Source organism: Argentina anserina, chromosome 3 (genome assembly GCF_933775445.1).
Source record: "Argentina anserina chromosome 3, drPotAnse1.1, whole genome shotgun sequence".
NCBI lineage: Eukaryota > Viridiplantae > Streptophyta > Magnoliopsida > Rosales > Rosaceae > Argentina > Argentina anserina.
Window position 1 is genome coordinate 33,862,034 of NC_065874.1, and position 24,210 is coordinate 33,886,243.

The 24,210-nt window shown below is 39.4% G+C and overlaps 2 protein-coding genes across 3 annotated transcripts; one reads left to right on the top strand and one right to left on the bottom strand.

Moving 5' to 3' along the window:
- The first annotated feature begins 1,393 nt into the window (after window positions 1-1,393).
- Window positions 1,394-3,626, top strand: LOC126789454 (lysine-specific demethylase JMJ30). Its single transcript, XM_050515609.1, is given in 9 exon segments — window positions 1,394-1,433; window positions 1,436-1,854; window positions 1,950-2,053; window positions 2,235-2,356; window positions 2,419-2,519; window positions 2,620-2,642; window positions 2,644-2,803; window positions 3,310-3,468; window positions 3,470-3,626. Coding segments are annotated over 9 exon segments (1,206 nt in total). The 3' UTR covers window positions 3,548-3,626.
- Window positions 3,627-4,349: 723 nt separating this feature from the next.
- LOC126789415 (probable disease resistance protein At4g27220) lies at window positions 4,350-24,030 on the bottom strand. Of its 2 annotated transcripts, none has more exons than XM_050515564.1 (3): window positions 23,197-24,030; window positions 4,889-7,632; window positions 4,350-4,567 (listed from the first exon to the last, which is right to left on the bottom strand). In XM_050515564.1, exons 1-3 carry the CDS (start codon window positions 23,700-23,702, stop codon window positions 4,509-4,511), a joined length of 3,309 nt encoding a protein of 1,102 aa, XP_050371521.1. In that variant the 5' UTR covers window positions 23,703-24,030; the 3' UTR covers window positions 4,350-4,508. The 2 variants fall into 2 exon arrangements, with proteins under 2 accessions (XP_050371521.1, XP_050371522.1); XM_050515565.1 differs by lacking the exon at window positions 23,197-24,030 and adding an exon at window positions 7,722-8,499.
- Between the last annotated feature and the right edge of the window lie 180 nt (window positions 24,031-24,210).

A 24,210-nucleotide genomic window follows, 5' to 3' on the forward strand; every position in this document is an offset into this window, starting at 1 on the left:
GCTCAGACAGGCTAGTTCCTACTGGACCTGACCCCCTTCACCATAACAACAACCCCATTAAACCTTAGAGCTACCTACTTACCTCTCTGTTTTGACTGAATGAAGGTTTAATGGTTTTGAGTGGTGTGAGCTAATTCTCTGGCCAGAAAAACAAAGGATTGGTGGAGTTTTGACCTTTGTATAGGAAGGGTTAATTTTGTTTAGTGATTTAACAGTAGATTGGTACTATTGGATGTCTAATTTTCTGTCTATTCCTAACCAATGTGATACAAGATTAACTAGCCTTCTTGTTGCTTAAATTTTCAATCTCTGAGCTTGTGCTTGTTTCATTTTCTTTAATATATTGCGATTGTTTATTTAAAGACTAGGACAAGAAGAAGCAGAAAGTTCTATGCTTTTGGCAATTTTGGTGGAGTGGAACTATGTCACTAGAAAGTCCATCATGTTAATAGCTGTTATCATCCAAGGAAATTGCATTGCTACAACACCCTGCACTTACAACTTCCAAGTGTCTAGCATAGAAACAGACATCTCTTCTACTGCTTGTACATCTCAAAACCATTTAAACTTAAAATGTTTCTACGTACTAATATCTGAATGCCAATTCTCCTATGAGAGATGTTAAATGTACCCAAGTGTTATTCCTTTAGGGTGAAATGTGAAAATAAGGAAAATCCACTACCTTAGATAAGTTTTTATAAATTTACGCATGCATTCACTCATAAATTTTCACATTTCACAATATCCTCATTTGCGTCTTAAATAAATCAAATTTCTTGATCAATTAGTTAGTAACCGACTAAAGACTTTCACTTTTGATAAGAAAAGTATAACAATTACAACAAAGAGAGCCTAATTAAAGATAATCCAAATGAAAATTAGTAGAAGATCCTTGAATTGATACTTGGTAGAGCTCTAAACCCTAAACCAAACAAAACAATAGGGCCAAGCAATAACACATTATACAATTTTCAAGATTATGCTCCGCAAAATGCAAGTCACTCGTACTCTCAAACTAGGTTCACAAACACCAAATTTCACATCATTCAAAAATATCTCATCACACCTCAATCATCTCCAACCTCGCTTTCATCAACCCATCTTTTTCCTCCCTCTCATTTTCTCTCAACCTCATTCGCTATCACCACCCCCTAGTTTTACGTGTCGCAATTCCATCGCACCACATATAAATCTCACCAAAAAAGCACTCACATTTGCCACGTCACCCTAATATCTCAAAACCAAAAAACAATTCATCTTAATAACAAAAAAAGCATTATAAAGCTCCAAGTCGAAACCGCGCCAACACGTCGCATGCTCCTCTCTCTCTCTCTCTCTCTCTCTCTCTCTGTAAAATCACTACCTCTTACTTCGCCGGAGCTCCGCCGCCGCAATGGCCAACTCCGACCACCACCTCCCCACCCCGACGCTCGAGCCGAGTCCCCCGCCCTCCTCCACGCCGTCTCCGAGCACGGCGGCTACGCCTACGTCAGCATGGCAGCAAGCGCCGCAGCCGGAGACGTACGCGCAGCGGAGGCGGCGCGCGAGATGGCCTGGGAGCAGCTCCACTCCGGGCCCTGGCACTCCGTCCTCTCCGTGTGGCGCGACGCCTACGCAATGGCCTGCCTCCACGTCGCCAAGCTCCACTTCGCCGCCGGCGAGTTCTCCGACGCCTTCCGCGCTCTCGACATGGGCCTCCTCATGGGCGGCCCGCTCCTCAAGTCGGACCTCCACTCCGCCGTCACTAAAGTCTCGGCTAAATCCAGGTCCTCCGCCGCAGGCGCTAGGGTTTCCGATGAGAACGGCCCCAATTTGGACCGGCGTTTGGTCCGTGACGACGTCAAAGCATCGGAGGTTAGGTTCGTAATTTCACAGTTCATTTATGAATTTCACATTGATAATTAAAGAATTGATTTTTAGTTTCTATTGGTATTTTAATTCTTTGTTAGATGCTTGGAGTTTTGCCTCCAAAATCATTATCATGTAAAATGGTGGTGAAGAAGTCTGGTTTATCTTTAGAAGGGTTTTTGAGAGAGCATTTCTTACCGGGATTGAGCTTTCTCAATTGGCAACCCTCAAAAGGGAATGCCATTCCAAGCTTAGGGAAGTTCACTCTCCCTCCGATGCTCCTCCGCCACCGCTAATGCCATTTCAGGTATACCCACTTTCGGTACTCTGCTTTAATGCTCCAGGACTCGTAAAGATTCAATTTTTATGTAATAACTGATTCATTGGCCGGTTATTTTGACTGACTGTATGGCGCATTGGAATGGCATGGATTACCTGTTGAGAGTTGCCGGTGACCGGACGGTGCCGGTTGAGGTGAGAAAGATGGTTACTTTGACGGAGAATGTGAGCTTGTTTAACTAGTTTTTTGTTGAAGGGCTGAGAATTGGGAAAGCATTGAATGCTATGTAGGTAAGTTTATTACTTTTTCGCAGTTTCTTGAGAGGATTCAGAGTATTGACTCATCCTCTGGTGCGCCGACGTATCTTGCTCAGCATTCATTGTTTGATCAGGTGTGTTACATCACTTACATGTTACAGGCTACTAATGTTGCAAGTGTGATATGCAGATACTGCAATGTTTCATGTTTTTTGATATACCTTTGATTGGCAGATAAACGAGCTGCGTGAGGAAATATGATGGTGGTGTGGAACTAAGGTCCCTTAGTGCTTGGTTTGTTCTGGGTGAGACTGTAACCCCATTACACCATGATCTCCATCATAATGTGTTTGCTCAGGTAGTCCCTCAGTGCTTGGTTTATTATGATTTTGCTTTTGAGAGTTATTATCCATTTCGGGTTCTGGTTTGATAGCGCTTGTTTTATTTTCTGATTTTTTTTCTTATATGTTTCTCTTCTATTAGGAAAGTTATAAGGCTGTTGAATTGGTTAGTTCTATAGGTTACTCTGTAAATAAGAGTTTAGCTTTCCTGTCACCTGATTCAAGCTGTTACGTCCATAAATGGCTCCTTTGAAGGATAGAATAACTATCAAGTAGACTGGATTTACCATCCCGTCTGTTTCAGTTATGATTTAGAGTTCATCCCATGATAGTACTAGGGGAGGCAAATCTTCTTGAATGTATCAGTAAAACCTGTCCAGTCATATTCTTGAATGTATCTCATGAAGCTGAAATAGGTACATGGTTTATCAAGTGGCAGTTGCAGTACTTTGTTGTTATAACTAATAACTTATTTAGATTACAAACAGAATCTAGTTGGTAAATCCTCTTATGATGAGAATCATGTCAGCTCCTGTATATGAACTCGCTAAGATCATGAAAGAATCTTGTTCTTTTTTTTAAGGTTCATGTATGTTGTATATCTGCTGATTGAATACACTTTAGTTTGAAGGTTGATCTAAACAGCATAGATGAGAAAGAATACCCAGAGGTGCAGGACTCAGAATTTCTTGACTGCATATTAGAGGAAGGTGAAATGCTTTACATCCCACCAATGTGGTGCGCACTATGTGCGGTCTCTCACAACAAGTATGTCAGTTAGCTTTTGGTGGAGTGATTATGACAGTTCAGCTATGTCTTGATAGTTTGTACTTTGTGCTTTCTTGTTGATAGTCTCATGTATATATATCCTGCTGTGTTATATTTAAGACAAGACTTGTAATGACGTGTTTCTAACAATTTTAGGAATAAAATGCTAACATCTTTATTGTGTCGCATCCTATACATCTGACGCCACTACTTGAACGGCTTCTTTTTTCTTGTTTCATGATTGAGTGCATTTTGATTAATTTGGATAATAGATTACTGTGCTGATGGAGTTTAGAGAGTGATTAATGATCATGATCGGATCACTTAAGATGTGGTTTCCCCCTGTGCGTTGATCTTGTTTGTTTTCCTTCTTTTCTGGGATGTATACAAAAAGAAGTCTTCCAAAGCTTTCATTGAAGACTCATTGTATCCATCCTCATCATTCATAGCTTCGATAGTGTTTATTTGAATCACAACCCTTGAATTTTCAGTTGCTCCCCTTTATCCGTCTCGTACATTTCCAATGTACTGTTTACTGTTATCTTTGCAACTACATCTTTGTTACCTTTCTTTCTTTTTTGTGAACAACCGTATCATTGTCTCCTGATTCCACATAAACCCCAATCTGCTCCATATTCGTCATTTTAGAGGCCGTAGAGTCTGAAACTGACAATGGTAGATGATTTCTGTAGGCGAGAAAGCGAGAATGCCAGATAGAACTTGGTCTCATTCAACCACGCCAATAGGTGATTCTCTTTCTGTATGCCGATACGAACAATGGAGAAGTTTCAGAAATGTAATGGAACGTCATTTATTTCCCATATGAACATATCAATAACGGATACAGAAGCACAATTGAAAGAAAATAGGATTCGGAACAAGATACACGTACAGAAACCATAATGTTTAATCTATAAATGATGAGTCACGATAGGATGAAATCAATGGATAGAGGTGACTGCAGCTTCAGCATCAAATGAGAAATCCCCTTCTTCACCATTGAGGGATGATCTTCTATGTTAGTATGTTCCTTGTATGCGAGTTGCTTCTTAACCGTACGTAGCCACGATGATCTAATGGACCATTTGAGATAAAACATTAGTATATAAGTTTAATTAATGCAAATAAATCAAAATGAAACATTGGAGGAAAATAGTGAAGATAAAACAGAAATGATTGAATATACATTTGGTGGAAGTTCACAAACTCCGTGTTTTCCAGTTCACTGCGACGCGTCACTTTTTGATATTGTACGGTAGTTTGATTAAACACAATCTTTTGAATTTTGAAGGTAAAAAAAAAACTCGAAAGAAATGGACGGTAGTTTGTGAAGTAGAGTAATTAAAAAGAAACATTTGACTTTTCAAGCAAAAGTTTTTGAGACACGAACATACCTCTACTGCTGAAAGCCTGAAAGAAATGGACGTTGTTCTTGCTGTGGAAGTCAGAGGGAGAGGCTGAAAACTTGGGGCAGTCCAACACACGCAAGTTTTCCAATGAAGGACACTCGATATCCAAAGTAGCACTTTCATAGTACAACATTGGAAGTTCATTCAAAGTTATTTTCTTCAGGTTTGGAAGGATGATGTTCTTGTTGCTTGCTTCAACAATTCTTTCCAATAAGGGGCAATCGTGTAGATATACCAAATTCAACTGAGAAAGACATTGAGCAACATCATAGGCAAAGAGACTTCCCTGCAGCTGGTGGAACCTCTGAATGGACAAACTTTGAAGATTCTGGAACGTTGCAGGTGGAGCAGGTCCATCACATAAGCTCACTACTCTAGGTAGACTCTCCAATTTCATCTTCCTCAATATAGTTTGTTTTGACACAAGCAACGCTTCAGAACCAAACACATATTCAATATTCTCCATGTCCCTACATCGTAGTTTTTCCAGATTTATGAGTCTTTGTAACAATTTTGATGGTAAAAGTATACTCCCCCAGTTGTAACAAGCTTCTACCCCTAGTGACTTCAAATTGTAAAGAGACCCAGGAGCTAATTCAACGGCACATAACCCCGTGCAATCCAGCCGCAACAGTTTCAACACTTCCAAATTCTCGAACACTGGTTTTCTTGGAACCCATGCCATTCTTTTCTTGCAACCCATAATTTCCCTGGGACCCTGTATATGGAGCTGCTTCAGTCCCTGTAATCTCCCATACTCAGATTCCACAACTATGTCAATTAGCCTTTCGCGGCACCCATCCAAGCATAGCCTCTCTGCTAGCTTCATTATCTCGACCCAAAACCAGTTCGGTAGGCGACTGATAACGCCAACCTCCAAGAGTATTGAGTTAACTCGATCACAGTTTTTTTTATTATAGAGCTTCATCTCGTTCGGGTCGTAAGGCTCGTAATTACGACCGATACGTATATCAAACTCAGCCCATTTCGGATAGAACTCAACAAATTTAGGGAGACATTCCACATCTTGGATACTAACTCTCAAAACTCTAACTTTTGACAAACTAGTTACCACATCAAAACCAGCATTGGTTTCTTCTCCTTCCCCCTCAACTCTACTCCCCCACTCCCTAAATCCTTGCATGCACAGTTCTTCCAAATTATGCAACTTTGATATTACGTTGGATGGAATTCTACCAATATATGGACTAGTGATATCTAACAACCTTAGATTGGTCAAACCTCCTATTTCTGTACACAACTCTTTCAAACCTGAATCTCTCATACTAAGAATCTCAAGGTTTTTCAGTTCTCCTAGTATGGAAGTGTCAATCATGAGATTGTCACACTTATCTAAATACAAAGAGTGGAGGTTGGTTAGGAGACTAAATGATTGGGGTAGTAATGACAAGCTAGTGAAGCTAAGATCCAAGACTGTTAATTCATTTGTACTCTGAAAAAATGATTCTGGGATCTCTTCTAGAAAGAAGTTCCTGTTTAGTAACAAAATTTGGAGTTTAGGACATACCAACTTTTTGGGTAGCTGGCAAATATAATTCCTCATGAGCGAGATTGTAGAGCAGCCTTCATGTAATTTACGTGGCCAATCCTCTAGACGGCAGCCAGGTTTCACCAAAAACCCGTTTTCATGTTGGGCAATTCGAACGGCTGCATCGCGAACAACATCATGCATCCTTACAAACTCATCGTTGCAATCAACCAAAAGCAAGCCAGAATATTTAAGGTGTCTTGCCACAGACTCGGCTGTTTCTCTGGCTTCTTCGAGTGTTTCAGCATCTTGAAACAACCCTTTCCCGATCGCATACTTGCACAAAACTTCCATCGGGATGTCATAGTCTTCTGGGAATAAGCAACACAACAAGAAGTATGACTTGAACTCCACATTTTTCAAGTAATCGTAGCTGAATTTTATACATTTGAATGCTTCGTCCTTATCATCAGGGTTGGCTGGTTGCGACTTCTCTAGTTGTTGACTTGCTCTCTTCCATTCCACAAGCTCTTTATCTCCGAGTGCCCTCGCAACAGCTACCAAAGCAATCGGCAGACCTTTGCATTCTCCGGCTATCTTCTTTGCCACATCCTCAAAAGTACGCGATTCGAAAGACCTTCCTGCTCTTCTTAGAAACAAGGCCCATGAATCTTGTTCTGAGAGAACGTTGAGGGCGATCTTTCTTTGGCACCCCATAGCCTGACAGACGTTCCTGATCCTTGTGGTGAGTAGGATTTTGGAATTGCACTTTTGAAGTTCCTTGTGGCTTGGAATTCCTATTTTTGATAACTCCATTCGCTCCCAAATGTCATCCAGAATGATAAGGATCCTTTCCTTTCTCTTTATCTCCTTACACAATCTAGCTGCTCTTCCTATTTCTGTCTTCTCATGTAATTCGAAACCCAGCTGCTCTGCCAACGCATGTTGAAGTTCTTCGAAATCAATATTTTGGGATATGACACCCTTAATCACATAATCAAAAACTCCACCATATCGGACTTTTGTACCGACGTGTTCCACCAGGGTTGTCTTCCCGACTCCTCCCATACCGTAGACGCCAACGGCGGTGACCTCGTCTTCTTTGAGGGCTTTCATAATGTCATTCATGGCTTGTCTTGTTGCTTCAAATACTTGAAAATCTCCTGTTGTCTCAATTGCCTCAGGTACTACCTTTCTGAGGAGAACTTCCACAATGACGTCAACAAGGGCTTTGTGAGTCCTAGAAGCAAAAATTAATTAAGGGTCAAATATTTGAAATATATCTAGAAATATAGAACCAAAAATTAAGCATAATCCTTAGTTCCTTACTCATGATCATTTGTATTCCACCCAGAGATATTTGCCACTTTGAATAAAGCAGCTTTCCATTGCTTCACCTTCTCAGATTCATATCGGCCAGAGGTTTCATGCTTAGAGAAAGCTTCTTTAAAACTTCCCTTGTTTTGAAATCGAACATCAGTAGGATCAACATGATAGAAAAGTGGAAAAATTTTGTTGTCTTCCATAGAGAGACAAATCTCTCTGAGTTCCTCCAAACACCAAGATGAAGAAGCATAATTTTCCGAGAGTACCACGATCGCAAACCTTGATTGTTTGATTGCTGCCAAGAGTGCTGGAGAAATGACATCCCCAACTTGAAGCCCTTGCTCATCAATGAATGTTTTAATCCCTCTGCTATTAAGTCGATTGAATATGTCAACTGTAATCCCCTTTCGAGTGTCAGGACCCCTGAAACTCAAAAACACATCATACTTCCGGCATGGTTCTGAAGGAGGAGATGCACATGCTATTTGGGAGCTGGAGGCCATTGGAGAACCACCAAATCAGAACAAGCTAAGAGGCAATCAAGAGCAGGAAAGAGAATTTTTGAAGAACAAGGGAGCCAGTACAAGCATGTAAGGTCTGCTCCAAAAGCCAAATGAAAGAGAGTTTGGAGTATGAACGTACAGTTTGATATAAGTCATATAACTAATAGTATTATAACCAATACAAGAGCCAAACAAGAACAGAAACAAGAAATTGCAAGAACATGGTCTGATTGGTCTCTCAAGTATATCCAAGCAAATATAAACTGCAAAAGCCAAATGAAAAGAACCCCAAAGAGCTCAGGATGGAGATTCGAGGAGTTGAGGGAAATGATAAATGAAACAGTCAGGCAGAGGATGTTAAATTCTGAAGTCTGAGGAGCGTGAAGCAAATTTGACTTTGCATCTTTGATTTTATTTAACTAATTCTACTTGATCTCCACTTGCTAGCTTGCTGACGATTAATAATAGATTAGTATGTTAGGTTAAGCTTCACATCAAACAACGTATGTAAGGTACTAAGGTTAAGCATAAGTGCATAACAGGGTTAATTTGAGGGAGGCTTTTTCTCCGTCCAAGACTTTGATTTGTAGCAATAGTCTGTTTCAGTGCTTCATATTTCGAATACATGTATTGAATATTGATCGATGTTAAGTCTCTGATTATCTTGATCATGAAGCGATTACTCATGATATTTTGGAGCCGGAGGCCATACGAAAACCAGCAAATCAAAACAAGAGACAATCAAGAACAATTGATAAGAACTAAGAAGAAATACAAAAGTACAGGCAAGTAGCCACCAACAGGTAGAGTACGAACGAAGAAACTGATTTACTAAATGAAAGGAAAAAAAAGAAGCACCATATGCATTTTCAAAGGAACATTACATCCAAATTAGTGAAATTACGATCCAATTATTGCCTATATCCCAAGTTCCCAACTACAGCCTTTTCTGCACATCGAGTGACTCCGAGTAAATCAATATATAAATAATAAATCTTCCACTATTCGTTAGTCCCAAGTTATGCTCGTGAATGAGTCTCTCGCCCATATTTTAGTCTCCATTTATGCACATCTCTGCATCTCCCAAGTTCTGACTTTTGAGAGATAATGTTGATCTACTATCAAAAATACAATATTCATATTGGTAGTGACAATGATGATGATAGTAAACAAACCAATAATGCAAGAACAAATTGGCAAACTGCCAATTTTATTGATCAAGTTGAAAATTTCTCTTTGCTTTCCTAGCAGGTGTTGTTTAGACTTGTCAATTTCGACACGACCCGATAACACAACTTGAAACTCGCACGAAAATTGTTGGTACCTGAAATATCATGCACATGACAAGTACACTTTTTTAAAGTAAAACGCCAACTACGTCACGCGATTCACATAAGATCTTCTGATTTTATGTAGGCTTAACAATACCTCATCAAGCAAACACTCATTGATGCAGACCCAAGCCGCATTCATGCATCATTGGGGCTTGTAGTAGTGGGCATGGTGTGGAAGGTTACGGAAACGCATGAACACTCCTTCATCGATTTATCATCGTTGATAATTTCGGTATTGGGCCCGAAATTCAAGCCCAACGGTGTAAATCAGTAAGAGTATGGCGGTAATAAGAGAATTGAGCCTCCTCCTCCTTTTAGATATTGACATTAAGGCTATAAGACCAAAGCCTAACATTATTTTAGCCCAAACCATTTCCTCCAACCTTTGTCTTAATTTGCACGCGCTCCTAAAATCGGTTTCCCCACCTCTCAAATACCCAGCATCAGCCGCTTACCCATCACAACCTAAATTCCCCATGCTTATAAGTCGGAGCAAACTTTCAGACTAGTCCAAAGTATCCTCCCTTCTCTTGAAATCATGAATCCCTAATTTCATATTTTCTTCCAATCTTGCATTCCAGATTTCCAGATGTTGAGCGTAGTACCTTGGCTACCCAGCATCAACCACCACAGAAAATCTCAACTTCCTAGAGGGATCACCTTACGCAAGCCTGAAGAGCCACCGTAAGTAATCCATCTTTTCCTTGGATGGCGAAGACAAAGGCTTCGAAAAAAAAAATTTGAATAGACAAATTTTTTATTTAAAAAACTATTCTTTGGACGAGAGCTTTTAGGTTTTGAGATTGAGACTTTAGAAAGACCACCTCTACCAATCCCCTCTACCAAATCTATGTTGGTGTTGGAGATGATGTAGTTGGAGGTGTCGGTGTTGGTGACTTTTGGATGATGATTTAAATAGTGATATTCTAATTGATAATGATGACAATTTTGAAGCTTGAAGCTAGTACAAACATTGTTCTTGTTTTTTATATATATATTTCAAGACTAGTTAGTACTTTAATATATGGATTTATGTTATGCAAAGTGATTTGATTAATTGCATGGTTTTGATATGTATTTATTATGAAGTAATAACCATTTATCATGTCTATTATGGTTACAAATAATGTTATATATAAGACTACATATAAGAATAATCAATCCACAAGTATAGAAATTCATACATAAGGCTTACGTCTTTTGCCTCAAGGCTTACGTCTTGGTGAGGCTCTTCCGAAAACGCATCGGCTAAGCCTTAGCCTTTTAAAACATTGATCCAAACTACAGCCTTTTCTGTCACGTGGAGTGACTCCGAGTAAATCAATATGTAAATAATTCTTCCTCTATTTGTTAGTCCCAAGTTATGCTCGTGAATGAGTCTCTCGCGCGCCCATATTTTAGTCTCCAATTATGCACATCTCTGATTCTCTGCTGTTAGGTTTGTGGATCTGATTCCACTTAGGATAAGGATTCATTAGATCTTGATCAAAGAAGGAACACTTTGGTGATTTCCTACTTGGTAATGGTTTCTATGTCTATTGGGAATAGATTTCCAATGACTTATAGGTTTCAGGTTTAGACATCTATAAATAAGGACATAGGTAGTAGTAGTTAGACATCAAGGTAAAACACAGGGAGCAAGTGAGATCTTGAGAGTTGGTGAGAACGTCTTGCGAGAGATCTTGTATTCTTATTTGTGTTGTTCTTCTATAGTGAAACCCAGTAGCCCAAGGACGTAGACAAGTTCTTTGTCGAACCTCGTAAACTTTGTGTTTTTGTTCTTAATCGTTTATCTATATTGTTTTGCACTTGTTAACTTCCGCAAGCGGAATTCAGGGTTGAATTCCTAATAGTGTGTTATCTAGAGCCTGGTTCTAGAGTGGAAACAATGAGCATAGAAGACGTTGAATATTGTATGAAGAAGCTTGCGAAGACTTTAAGCGGCAAGCTCCCAAAAGAGATGAAGGAGGAATAATTTGTCGAGATGGACAAGATGGCCCTTAGAGCAGTTCGATTATCACTTTCAAATGAAGTACGACGATTTATCATCAAGGAGACTATATTGAAGGGAATGTCGGATAGCCTATCCAACATGTATGAGAAGCCAAATGTAACGACCCCAAAATTTTGAGCATAAAAACTCAAATTTCGAAGTCGTGAAACGCCAAAACAATCTCAATGAATCGAAATCATTTTAAATGCCACAGCGGATCATTACTGAGTTTACAATACAACTCAGACAAACCAATTATTACAAACCAAATTTATAATCCAATATTACACAAAAATGGAAATGTAATAATCCTCACAATCTCTCACAAAACCCACAATTAAATCCTCACAAGTTCTCACACACAAATCCACAATAAAAACCCCACCACAAGCAGGATAATGAACAACTTCGAGTCTTCAGAGTTGTCCCTCGATCTTCACTAATCAACACCTGCGGAATTATCCCCTACACCATGGAATTGGTGCACCGAGATTGTAAACACAACCCGATAAGCTTTACAGCTCGTATGAGTAAAATAAAAATATAACTCGCATATCAATATATACGAAAATCCACCAATCAACAAATATAAATGCACTCATGAGTCAATGGACAGCCCATCTGGTTGTCCCAAAAATATGAAATGAAGTGCTCATGAGAAATTGGGCAACCTTTCTGGTTACCCAAATGCATTTATAATACGGGTACTAATGAACGCTGGTACACATCTGTTACCCCTCACGTAGTACACCGCCGATATTGGGCAACCTCCTGCTACCCAACATCCAAAAATATGAGTACTCATGAGCCGATAACTCATCTGTTACCTTACATGCAATACTCCAGCAAACAGACTAGAGCTCTAACTGTATCGTAACTTTCGTCCGACCAATGGCTAGGTTCCGACATGCCAAACACGTCCAAAGACTGGTCTGAAGACATAAACACGTTTTAACAAACTCCATGTTAAAACCACATACAATAATCGCCTCATATTGTACAAATCAAATCACATGCTCGATATATAACTCTCGTCATCAAAATGACATAATCACGATAAAATCATAACAGTATATTATTTAGCAAACTATATATATATGTACCTATTTACCATTTATACAATATATATATATATAATCCACTATAACATATACATGTCACATTTCATTCTTAAAATTCTGCAAAATCTTGAATTTCCGCAAGGGTAGATTCGTAAATATGTGAGATTTTACTCACCTTATCAACTCAAGCGTAATTCCACAATTTCTGAAGGTAATCCCTTTCCTTTATTTAACGATCACCTTGAAAAGATAAGAAAAGAATTTAGAATCGTTACGTAAATCTTTAAATGCCGAAACAGTAATAATCTGTTACTGTTCAGCATTTTTTGGTTTTACGAATTAACTGTTCATTGAGTACTATTCACTGAGACTATTCACGTATTTACTATTCATGTATTACTGTACAAATACACATCCATTACGTATTATTGTACGAGTACATACTATTTACGTATTTTTTAATGTATAAAATATTATTCAAATGTAAATACTATCTCAGTAAATAATAATTACTGATTTACCCTTCTGAAATTACTTTTTACATTTACTGAAAATAATTTACATTTATATTTACCGTACGTAAAATAAATTTACATTCACCGTCGTAAAAATAAATTTTACAAATTTAGTGTGTCGAATCACTGTTCACGCACCGCCGCACGTGGCGGCGCGTGGGGGTACACGCGCCGAGCCTAAGACCGGCGCGTAGCACGCCACCGCCGCCCCTAATCTCCTCCATTTTCTCCCCTCATCCTTCCCACGGCCTCACACCGCCCTAGGCCACTCCACGGCCCTACACGCGCCACCCTAAGCGGCAGTATCTCCCCTCCTCCTCTTCCTCCGATTTCGCCACAAATCTCCATCAAATCAATCCCAAATTCATCCACACACATCACAACATCAAATTGAATGCATTCCTTACCAGTATGATGCCCTAGAGTAGCCGGAGAACTCGAGATGCCGGTGGAGTCAAGATCGAGCAACTGCGATTTTGGCGGTGCGATTCGAGCTCCGGTCGCTCCGTTGGTGGCTCTGGAAGTGAGGAGCGGCGGAGGAGATGAGCACCAAGGGACTGCGTCGCCGGGAGTGGAGCACGCAGCGGTGAAAATCGCAGGAGGCTCGGTTGTGGCACGCGGCTTCACGACGACGAGGCAGGGCGCCACGAGCTCGGGGTCCGACGCGGAGGACCTTGCAAGGCCGTGTAGTGAGGCGGTGAGGACCACGTCGCTTGGAGGTGTGAGATCGGCGCCGAAGGGAGAGAGGGATCGGGGAGGGAGAGAGAGAAGAGCTAGAGAGAAAAGGGAGCCGCGGGTTAGAGGGGAGAAGAGGGTTTCCGAAAATGGAAACCCTACTTCAGAAAAATTTCCTTTTATACCCCCAAAAATCGGAAACTAACTTCCGTCGTTAATAACTTACACGTACGACGTCCGATTAGAACGCGTGACATGCCCACGAACTCGTATTAACGAGCTCTACAACTTTCGTGAAGGAAGTTTTCAGAAACGAGTGACAGAATAAAAGTCGATTCTTACGTCGCGGAAACGTAACGTTTTTCTAAATAAACGTTCCGATAATGTTTCTGTTTTCGATTTACCACTTCGCGAAGTAAACAAAATTCGTTTAAATGAATTTCACAAACTTTATAAATTGAAATAAACTCGATAATTAGTTCCGAAAATTTCAGGTTATTACAAGACCGCTCAGAGAACTTGAAGTTATTTATTTCCAGCTTGTGGTGAGGATTTTGGTGTGACTTTCTTGTGAGGTTTTTGTGAGGATGATACATTTCCATTGTTATAATGTTGAATTATAAATTGGTTTGTAATAATCGGTTTGACTGAGTTGTATTTTGACTCAGTAATGATCCTGTAACGACCCCAAAATTTCGAGCTTAAAAACTCAAAATTTCAAAATCGTTAAACACCAAACAATCTCAACGAATCGAAATCATTTAAAATGCCACAGCGGATCATCTCTGAGTTCAAAATACAACTCAGTCAAACCGATTATTACAACCCAAATTATAATTCAATATTATAACAATGGAATTGCGTAATCCTCACAACAAACTCACAAGATAGTCACACAAAATCCTCACACAAGCTGGAGATAAATAACTTCAAGTCCTCTGAGCGGTCCGTCAATTCCCGCTAATCCACACCTGCGGAGTTATCCACTACACCATCGAATTGGTGCACCGGGATTGTAAACACAAACCCGGTAAGCTTTACAGCTCGTATGAGTAAAATGAAAATATAACTCGCATATTAATATATATACGAAAATCCACAAATCAAACAAATATAAATGCACTCATGAGTTAATGGACGGCCCATCTGGTTGTCCCAAAGAAATATGAAAAGAAGCGCTCATGAGAAATTAAGTAACCCTTCTGGTTACCCAAATGCATTTATAATACGGGTACCAAGAACGCTGGTACACATCTGTTACCCCTCTCGTAATACACCGCCGATATTGGATAGCCACCCGCTACCCAACATCCAAACAATCTGAGTACCCATGAGCAGATAACCACCCGTTACCTCACATGCAGTACTAAGGCAGACAGACTAAAGCTCTAACTGTATCGTAACTTTCGCCCGGCCAAAGGCTAGGTTCCGACTTGCCAAACACGTACAATAATCTCACATCATATTGTACCAAATCACGTCCGAAGACAAATCAACATTTTAACAATCTCAATGTTAAAATCACGTACAATAATCTCACATCATATTGTACCAAAAATAAAGTCCGAAGACAAATCAACATTTTAACAATCTCCATGTTAAAATCACGTACAATAATCTTACATCATATTGTACCAAAAATCAAGTCCGAAGACAAATCAACATTTTAACAATCTCCATGTTAAAATCACGTACAATAATCTCACATCATATTGTACAAATCAAAATCACATGCTCGATATATAAATCTCGTCATCAAAATGACATAAAACACGATAAAATCATAACAGTATATTATATAGCAAACTATATATATATGTACATATTTACCATTTATACAATATATATATATAATCCATTATATCATATACATGTCATATTTCATAAACACGTCCGAAGACAAAAACTCGTCCGAAGACAAAACTCAATCGAAAACAAAACTCGTTCGAAGACAAAACGTTTTAACAAACACCATGTTAAAACCACGTACAATAATCACACCTCATATTGTACGAATTAAATCACATGCTCAATATTTAATTCTCGTCATTCGAAATGACCAATTCCAATGAATTCATAACAGTATATAATATAGCAAACTATATATATATATATATGTACTTATTACCATTATACGATATATACGTAATCCACTATATTGTATACGTGTCGTAATTCAATATTAAAAACTCTTGCAAAAATCTTGGAATCACCGCAAGGGTAGATTCGTAAATAAGTGAGATTTTACTCACCTTCTTTCCTGCGTGCAACTTCCACGACCCTGAAAGTAATTTCCTCACTCGTTTCGTCAGTCACCTAATAGCACGATAAATGCTTAGAAAATCATACTTAAAATATCATGTGACGAGTTCAGCACAGCTAAATGTTGTTCATAAAACATTGTTCACGGAACACTGTTCATGTTTACTAATCACTGTTTTTACTAAACCACTGTTCACAGTTACTGTTTTACCATGACACTGTTCACAGTTACTGTTACAGATCACTATTCACAGTTACTGTTACAGATCACTATGCATGCGGAGTTACTATTCATATTTACTATTCATTCGGCGTTACTGTTCACCGACCGCCACCAATCATCACCAAATTTCACCACCACAACCTAAACAACATTTCCAACAACTTCCTAGTTGGCACCAAGGTCTAAATCCGAGTCTAAACAGTCCAAACAACGAAGAACATGAAATCGGCACTATTCACAAACCTTAGAAATTGAAATTTTGATTCGGGTACTTACACTTCGATTTGGCTCGATTCCTTTTGTGGGAATGTTGCTGGGACTGAGACAAGCAAAACTCCCCAAGAATCTCGAGCCATGGTGGCCGGAGGAGGCGGCGCCGCCACAACAGTAACTTCCGGCGGTTGCTACACCGTGTGTGGTTGTCGCCGGAGTGCAAGGCGTAGCCCAAAAGATGGAGCTCGTCGAGCCCGTCAGTTTGATAGGTGGCACGACACGAGGCGACGTCGGATGGTGGAGAAATCGGCCGGAGAAGGTTTTTGGGTCGGGTGAACAGTACCCGTGCTCGGGTGAACAGTACCCCGATCTGATTTTTTGAAAAAATCTGATTTTCTGATTTTTAATCTCCTCTTCTTCTTTTTATACTATTTCTAAAATCGGAAACGAACTTCCGACGTTAATAACTTTTGCATCCGACGTCCGATTCGAACACATGACGTGTCCACGAATTCGTATCGATGAGCTCTACGACTTTCGTGAAGGAAGTTTTTGCAACCGAGCGACGGAATAAAAGTCGATCTATACGTTGCGGTAACGTTACGTTTTCTAATTAAACGATCCGAGAACGTTTCCGTTTTTGTTTTGAAATGTCGCAAACCTCCAATTGTCGTCTTGAATTAATTTCACAAGTTTAACACTTAAAAAAAATACTCGACATTTAGTTTCTAAAAATTCGGGTTATTACATTGAAACGATTTCGATTTATTGAGATTTGTTTTAGCGTTTTCATGATTTCGAAATTAGAGTTTCATACTCGAAATTTCGGGATCGTGACAGAAAGATAATAAAACCAGCAACAAGATACACGTACTGGAACCAAAATGTTTACTTTAAGAATGATGTAGTCACGATTGACTACAGCTTCATCGAATGAGGAACCACCTTGGCCGTTGAACGAAGGTCTCTGTGTTCCTTGTATGCAGGTAGCTTCTTCAGTCTTCACGATCTCCATGATCTAATTAATGGTCCATTTTGAGATAAGACATAAGTATATTAGTTTCATTTTTTATGCATCTCATAATTCACAAAAGCAATGCATGAATATTGAATAAGTTCAGGAGAAATGTCCATAAGCAAAAAAAGCTGAAATGAAACACTAGAGGAAAAAACTGAAGATTCTACAAAGATGATTGTAGCTTGTTTCGGAGAGTAACTAAACACAGACGATCATCATTGATGTGAAATTTATATGAATGTTGATAATCATTGGATGCTACAAAAATATAAAAGAAAAACCTTATTGATGATTTCAAATGATATCAGAGAAAGCATTAACTCTGGAATTGGGAATGAAAGGAACAAAGTTACAACTTTGATTGGTGAACTAGTGTCGGAATTCAAATCTCATTTTCATTGTTAGCTTAGCTTTAAATGAATTTTATTTTTGTATTTGATTACTGTTTACTGATCAGCAACCGCACTAACACAATAATATGACAAATCTAGTAAATTATTCGACACACATACATACCTACTGAGTCGGACTTGTTTCCCGCTTTGCAAGTCAAAGGAAGAGGCTGAAAACTTAGGGCATCCCATCACACGCAAGTGTTCCAATGAAGAACACTCGATATCCAAAGTAGCACGTTCATAGGACAACATTGGGAGATACTTCAAACTCAATTGCTTCAATTTTGGAAGGATGATCTTCTCATCGCTTGCTTCAACTATCCTTTCCAATAAGGGGCAAAGTATAGTTCAAGACCATTCAACTGAGAAAGACATTGAGCAACATCATAGGTAAAGAGACTTCCCTGTAGCTGCTTGCACCCATCAATAGACAACTCCTCCAATGAAGGACACTCAATATCGAAAAAACTACCATTTTATAGTACACCAATGGAAGATCCTTCAAACTCAATTTCTTCGAGTATGTTATATATCTGCTGATTGAATATACTTTGGTTTGAAGGTTGATCTAGGCAACATAGATGATCAAGAATACCCAGAGGTGCAGGACTTAGTATTTCTTGACTGCATATTAGAGGATGGTGACAGACTTTATTATCCCACCAAAGAGGTGGCACTATGACAGTTCAACTATGTCTTGATAGTTTGTAATTTCAGTGCTGCTTTTTTTTTTTATCATTTTCTGTATTGTTGGACAAGGCAGTTTTCAGTTGCATTCTTATAGTCTCATGTATATATCTATACTAATATATAAAGCCAGCACCCTTTGAAAAATCACTAAAAAGTGTTTTGTCTAAAATACTATTTTTATTAAACACAATTACACATAAAGATTATGTTAGAAAAATCAAAACGGATGAAACGACAAATATAATATGTTTTTTTAATCATTTTTATACAATAACCCAGGTGATAAATTAACACGTACATCTCACGGGTACCGGTAGTATATATATATATATATATAAAATAAAACTTAAAATGAAGTATTTCTAACAATTTTGGGAATAGAAATAAAAATTGTGTTGCATGCTATACATCTGATGCCACGAACTTGAACGACTGCTTTTCTCTTGTTTCATGCTTGAGCGCATTTCGATCAATATGGATAATAGATTATAGTGTTGATGGAGTTCAGAGAGTGATTAATCTTGATCATGATCTAATAACTTGAGATTTGGTTTCCCCAGTGCATTGATCATGTTCATGTTGCTGAATTTCTTTTACTTTTCCGTTAAAAACTCATCAATCAATGGAAACACCCAACCCAACATCGAATCCGCTTCCGGAAAAGGACACGAAGTTTGGTGAATTCCGATTGGAAAAATGGTGGTTCGGTAGCGCATCCACCCGAAATGAGGTCTTTTTTACCCGAATTTGATGCATGGAGAAATTAATTGGGAGTGTTGTCTCCGATCTGCAGGGGAGAGTCAGAAAGAGTACTCAATCACTTAATTGTGAGACATATGGACAATTTGATATGGAAATTATCTGTCAATCTCTGTAAAGCTTAGGTAGGTTAGGAGAGAATCAGCTCTGGAGAGGATCCTGGTCCACACAAGGATACCAACGGAGTCGGACTTGTTTCCTGCTGTGGAAGTCTGCTTCTGAGGCTGAAAACTTGGGGCAGCTCCACACATCCAAGTGTTTTAAAGAAGGACACTCGATATCAAAAGTAGCACTTTCGTAGTACAACATTGGAAGATTCTTCAAACCCAATTGCTTCAATTTTGGAAGGATGATCTTCTTGTCGCCTGCTTCAACTATCCTTTCCAATAAGAGGCAACTCTTTAGTTCAAGACCATACAACTGGGAAAGACATTGTGCAGAATCATAGGTGAAGAGACATCCCTGCAATTGCTTGCACGACTTAATGGACAGCTCCTCTAACGAAGGACACTCAATATTGAAAAACCTACCACTTTCATAGCACACCATTGGAAGATCTCTCAAACTCAATTGCTTCAATTTTGGAAGGATGATCTTCTTGTCGCTTGCTTCAACTATCCTTTCTAATAAGGGGCAATCATATAGTTCAAGACAATTCAACTGAGAGAGACATTGAGCAACATCGTAGGTAAAGAGACTTCCCTGCAACTGCTTGCACCTATGAATGGACAGCTCCTCCAATGAAGGACACTCAATATTGGAAAAAGTAGCATTTTCATAGTACAAAACTGGAAGATCCTTCCAACTCAATTGCTTCAATTTTGGAAGGATGATCCTCTTGTCGCTTGCTTCAACTATCCTTTCCAATAAGGGGCAATCATATAATTCAAGACAATTCAACTGAGATAGCCATTGAGCAGCATCGTAGGTAAAGAGACTTCCCTGCAGCTGCTTGCACCTATGAATGGACAGCTCCTCCAATGAAGGACACTCCACATCGAAAAAACTAGCACTTTCATAGTACAACATTGGAAGATCCTTCCAACTCAATTGTTTCAATTTTGGAAGGATGATCTTCTTATCGCTTGCTTCAACTATCCTTTCCAATATGGGGCAATCATATAGTTCAAGACAATTCAACTGAGAGAGACATTGAGCAACATCATAGGTAAAGAGACTTCCCTGCAGCTTCTCGCAGCACCGAATGGACAAACTTTGAAGATTCTGGAATGTTGCAGGTGGAGCAGGTCCATCACATAAGCTCACTACTCCAGGCAGACTGTCCAATTCTATCTTCCTCAATTTCATTTGTTTCAACACAAGCAACGCTTCATAACCAAATACATATTTAATCCTCTTCATGTTCCAACATTGTAGTTCTTCCAGATTTAGAAGTCTTTGTAACAATGTTGATGGTAAAAGTATATCCCCCCAGTTGTGACAATAACTTACCTCCAATAACTTCAAATTGGAAAGAGACCCTGGTGCTAACTGAACGCCCCATAACCCCTCGCAATTCAGCGTGGATAGTTTCAACACTTCCAAATTCTCGAACACTGGTTTTTTTGGAACCCATGTAATTGTGTTCAGCTTGTTTATGCGCAATCCAGCTCGAACAGTCTGAACTCTCATCCTCTGGAACATAACATCCATGCTAACAAAGTATTCTCCCGGTATATCTAGCTGCTTGAGTCCCTGCAATCTCCCATGCTCAGATTCCACAAATATGTCTATTAAGCTTTGGTGGCAGCCTACCCAACGTATCCTCTCTGCTAGCTTCATTATCTCGTTGCAAAACCACTCAGGTAAGCGGCTGATGACATCAATCCCCAAGCGTATTGAGTTAACTCGATCACTGTTTTTTAGGGCCAATGAGTTAGCTTGATTATAGATTTTCATCTCGTCAGGATTGTCTGGGTCGTAAGTACGACCAATACGTATATCAAACTCTTCCCATTTCGGATTAAACTCAACATTTCTAGGGAGACATTCCGCATCGGAGACACCAACTTTCAATACTCTTATTTTTGACAAACTAGTTACCTCGTCAAAGCCAGCATTGGTTTCTTTTCCTCTCCCCCACTTCCTAAATATTTTGTCAAAGCCAGCATTGGTTTTTTCTCCTTCTCCCTTTACTTTACTGCCCCACTCCCAAAATCCTTGCATGTGCAGTTCTTCTAAATTACACAACTTTGATATTACTTTGGCTGGAATTCTAGGCACATAAGGACCAGTGATATCTAACAACCTTAGCTTGGTCAAACCTCCTATCTCTATCGGCAACTCCTTCAAACCTGAATATCTCATACTAAGAATCTCAAGGTTTTTAAGTTTTCCTAGCATGGAAGTGTCATTTCTTAGATGGTGACACTCATCTAAATACAAAGCTCGGAGCTTGGCCAGGAGACCAAGTGATTGGGGTAGTAATGACAAGCAGGTCAAGCTAAGATCTAAGACTCTTAATTCATTTGCACTCTTAAAAAATGTTTTTGGGATCTCTTCTACAAAAGAATTTCTGTTTAATAACAAAATCTGGAGTTTTGGACATACCAACTTTTTGGGCAGCATGCAAATATCATTCATCGTTAGTGAGATTGCAGAGTATCCTTTATGTAATCTAGGTGGCCAATCCTCTAAACGGCAACCAGATTTCACCAAAAATCCATCTTCATAGTGCGCAATTTGAATGGCTGCATCCCGGACAACATCATGCACCTTTACAAACTCACTATTTCTGTTAACCAAAAGCAAGCTTGAATATATAAGGTGTTTAGCCACAGAATCAGCTCTGTCTCTAGCTTCTCCGAGTGTTCCAGCCTCCCGAAACAATCCTCTTCCAATGGCATATCCAAACAGCTTCTCTTTTTCAATGTCATAGTCTTCTGGGAATAGGCAACAGAGCAAGAAGTATGACTTGCAGTCCTCATCTTTCAAGTAATCATAGCTTAATTTTATACATTTGGATGCTTCTCCATAATCATCAGGGTTGGCAGTTTGCGACTTCTCTAGACGCTGAGCTGCTCTCTTCCACTCCACCAAGTCTTTATCTCCCAGTGCCCTTGCAACTGCTATCAAAGCAATCGGTAGACCACCACATTCTCTAGCTATCTTCTTTGCTACGCCCTCAAATGTGGGCGAGTCAAAAGTCCGTCTTGCTTTTCTCACAAACAAGGCCCAAGAATCTTGTTCTGAGAGAATCTTGAGGGTGCTCATTCTTTGGCACTCCATGACATGACAGACATTCCTTATCCTTGTAGTCAGTAGGATTTTGGACTTGCACTCTTGGAGTTCATTGTGACTTGGAATTCCGATTCGTGACAAGTCCGTTCTCTCCCAAATGTCGTCCAGGATTATAAGGATCTTTTCCCTTCTCTTCATCTCCTTTCTCAATCTAGCTGCTTTTCCAATTTCTGTCCTCTCATGTAATTCTAAACCCAACTGATCTGCCAATGCATGTTGAAGTTCTTCGAAATCAAGATTTTGGGACACGACACCCTTAATCACATAATCAAAAATCCCACTTTTCCGGGCCTGTGCACCGACATATTCCACCAAGGTTGTCTTGCCCACGCCACCCATGCCATAGACACCAACAGCAGTGACCTGGTCATCTTTAAGGGCATTCATAAGATCATGCATGACATGTCTTGTTGCTTCAAATACTTGAAAATCTCCTGTGGACTCAACTGCATCAGGTACTACTTTACTGCTGACAAATTCCACAATGGCTTCAACCAGTCCTCTCTCAGTTCTACAAACCAGAATCATGGGTCAAAAATAAGCATTATCTAGTCATAAAAACAAATATAACCGAAACTAAAGTCACACAATGCTTACTCATGATCATTTGTATTCCACCCAGAGAAAGTAGCCACTTTGTTTAAAACATCTCTCCATTTATCCAACTTCTGTGATTCATATCGTCCAGAGGTTTCAAGCCTACAGAAAGCTTCTTCAAAACTTTTCTTCTGATATCGAACATCAGTAGGTTCAACATGATAAAAAAGTGGCAATATTCTGTTCTGATCTTCCATGCACTCACAGATCTTTGTAAGCTCCTCCAAGCACCAAGTAGAAGAAGCATAATTTCGCGAGAGAATAATGATCGCAAAGCTTGATTCTTCAATTGCTGACATGAGAGTGGGAGAAATAGAATGTCCTACTTCAAGAACCCGATCATCCATGAAAGTTCTGACTCCTCTCCTATTAAGCCGATCGTATATCTCAACTGTGATCCCTTTGCGAGTGTCAGGACCCCTGAAACTCAAGAACACATCATACTTCCAATACTGATCTGATGAAGGAGGAGATGCACATGCTACTTGGGAGCAGCTGGAGGCCATTGAAGAACCACCAAATCCAAACAAAAGGCAATCAAAAACAGGAAAGAAGAAACTGCAATAACAAGGTCTCCAATTCAAGCATGTAAGATCTGCAAAAGCCAAATAAAAGAGAGTTTGGAGTCTGAAAAATGTGAATTTAAATATCAGAAAGTCAGAATTTTACTGTGAGGTTTGATTTGAGTGAGGCTTTACTGTGTTTCATAGCTAGATTAATCTCCTCTAAGACTCTAATATGCACCCTAACACAGTTTCCGATATCCATTACCAATCCTTATCTCTGTAACAGCGTAACTAGAACTCTAGAAGCATTGGTTCCAAACAAACTGGATAGTAGTGAGTTCATCATCAGTTCATGTATAGAAAAAACCCATGTCGATCTACTACTAAGTGTCTACTAAAGCTCCACAACAACGTTGTAAAACATATGTACTAATCGAAAAAATGATTAGGAGAATAGTAGATTAATCACCTCTAGTAGTTTCTGGCCTGGAAGTGGCGGTGGTCTGAC

Excerpts from the sequence above, each read along its gene's own strand:
- LOC126789415 (XM_050515564.1), bottom strand. The coding sequence starts at position 23,702 with ATGGCCTCCAGCTGCTCCCAAGTAGCATGTGCATCTCCTCCTTCATCA. Across the intron at positions 7,633-23,196 it reads TGGAATACAAATGATCATGA|GACTCACAAAGCCCTTGTTG; the intron begins GTAAGCATTGTG and ends TTTTGCTTCTAG. Across the intron at positions 4,568-4,888 it reads TCAGGCTTTCAGCAGTAGAG|ATCATCGTGGCTACGTACGG; the intron begins GTATGTTCGTGT and ends ATGGTCCATTAG.